Genomic DNA, 1,914 nt, shown 5'->3' with positions numbered 1-1,914 from the left:
TTTTTTTTTTTTAGTATTCAAGCAACGAAATGAATGACAAACCATGATCTCCGATATCTGCTGTGGCTCTGGCATCATACTGAAGGTGATGGGACAAGCTATGACGACGACAACAACAACAACAACAACAACAACAACAACAACAACAACAACAACAACAACAACAACAACAACAACAGCAGCAGCACAACAAACAAGAACAAAAAACAATTACAACAACCACAACAACAGTAACAAAAAATACCCACATCAGCACCAAAAGATTGAATTCTATTTGGTAGAAAAGTACAAACTGCACATTTTCCTTGGATTGTGACAGTTATGACACACTCACCCATGGAGTGCAATCGGAATCTGTCGCTTGACCCGCACCTCTGTAATCGATTTCCTAAGCAAACTTCGTCACACCCTGGATCTGTAGTATTTACCTGTGTGATTGCCTGTATTAAAAAAGAATTAAACAAATGTTAATAAATGTTTAATCTGTAGTGAATGGAGTGAATGGTAAATGAAAAAAATAGTAGGCAAAGAAATATTTCAGGGGTTCGAGCGCCGACCCGACGTTGTTTTTTGGGAAAGGCACTTTATAGGAATTTTCCTCACTTCATCCAGGTAGGAATGGGTACCTGGCCATAGACAGTGAAAGATCTTGTCAGTATATAAGTGTTTTGGCACCTATTAATGGCTGCTTGCGTTGTATGCTTCCCAGGAATCTGAGGTTGTTTCCGAATGCTCTCAGGTCTGCTGGTAGTATAGATTGTGAAGCGCATAGAGCTTACTGTTGAGCGGGGAATTGTGGTATACAAATGCTATCTCTTCTTATTATTAAATGTCTTACTTGAGGCGGATATTAACCAAGGAGTTGTTATTGACTGTGATATACGCTTGAAGGCTGACATCTATATTCACGGAAAATTGAACGACAGCAGAACGGTGCCAGGACGGTACAGATCGCTCAAACAAAGATGTCATTGTCTGAATCTGTTAGTGCGGAACGACAGTGGGACGGCACCGGCAGTTCTACGGTACCGCTACGGCACTTTATTAATCGGACACAGAAGCGATTCTGCCGCTGTCGCAGAGGTGCTGGCCGCAGAGAAAAATGTGGGCGTGGTGCCTAAACATCCCCGCGAAAATGCCACGTAGCATTGTGGGCGCTTTCTTCTTTTGCATTGATACAAAACAAAAAAGGCGCAAACTTGCCGTGCCGCACCGTGTCTATGGATTCAAACATTGAACTTGCCACTTGCCATACCGCACCGTGTCTATGGATTCAAACATTGAACTTGCCACTTGCGATACCGCACATTTTCGTCCCGGTGCCGCTCCACAGCCGATCTGTTTCCGTGCCTAACGATTTCCCACTTAACTCACTGCGCGTTGGGTGTATGCCACCTCGCCTGGCACAAGAGATGTACAATAGTATAAGAACTAAATTTAGCGGGATACACGACTATAATATCGTTATTATTAAATCAGCGCTTTCACCTCCGATATTTTTTCCTTTCTTTTGAAACAGAGCTTGCCAAAACTAAAGTTCGTAAAACAATTTTTTTATTCAGTGGCTAAATTATGCATCAACCTTGGTCTCTGAACTCACCAAAATGGGTAAGGGACAGGGCTGGGAGAATGACAACATCGTATGACTACAACCCCCTTCCATCTCAGCTATGTTTGTTTGCTCATCCAGGGTGGGTACCTGGCGTGGTTTTTTCCTCCTTCTTTCCTATTAAACATAGATCTATATCTCGATCTTACTCTCCGTCATTTTTGTTGTTGTTTTAGTTATTCTCTTGTTACACCTCTAAATTTCGACACTTATATGACCTTATTTTGTTACAAGTGCTGTTAAGCTCACAGAGACATTAAGCAAAAAGACCCAACAAAAACTATTAAACATATAGGCTATATATA

General features: G+C 41.7%; 1 protein-coding gene across 1 annotated transcript in view; it reads right to left on the bottom strand.

The window, feature by feature from the left end:
* The window catches only part of LOC101848151, a gene marked incomplete in the record, with an annotated part of 62,163 nt that overhangs the window by 18,150 nt on the left and 42,099 nt on the right, over nt 1-1,914 (bottom strand). The window contains 1 exon segment of the mRNA XM_035972739.1: nt 335-440. Coding sequence (XP_035828632.1) covers nt 335-440 — 106 coding nt within the window.

This window comes from Aplysia californica, unplaced genomic scaffold, assembly GCF_000002075.1.
Source record: "Aplysia californica isolate F4 #8 unplaced genomic scaffold, AplCal3.0 scaffold00821, whole genome shotgun sequence".
NCBI lineage: Eukaryota > Metazoa > Mollusca > Gastropoda > Aplysiida > Aplysiidae > Aplysia > Aplysia californica.
The sequence above is the reverse complement of the archived record's forward strand: the minus strand, read 5'-3'. Positions and strand labels throughout refer to the sequence as shown.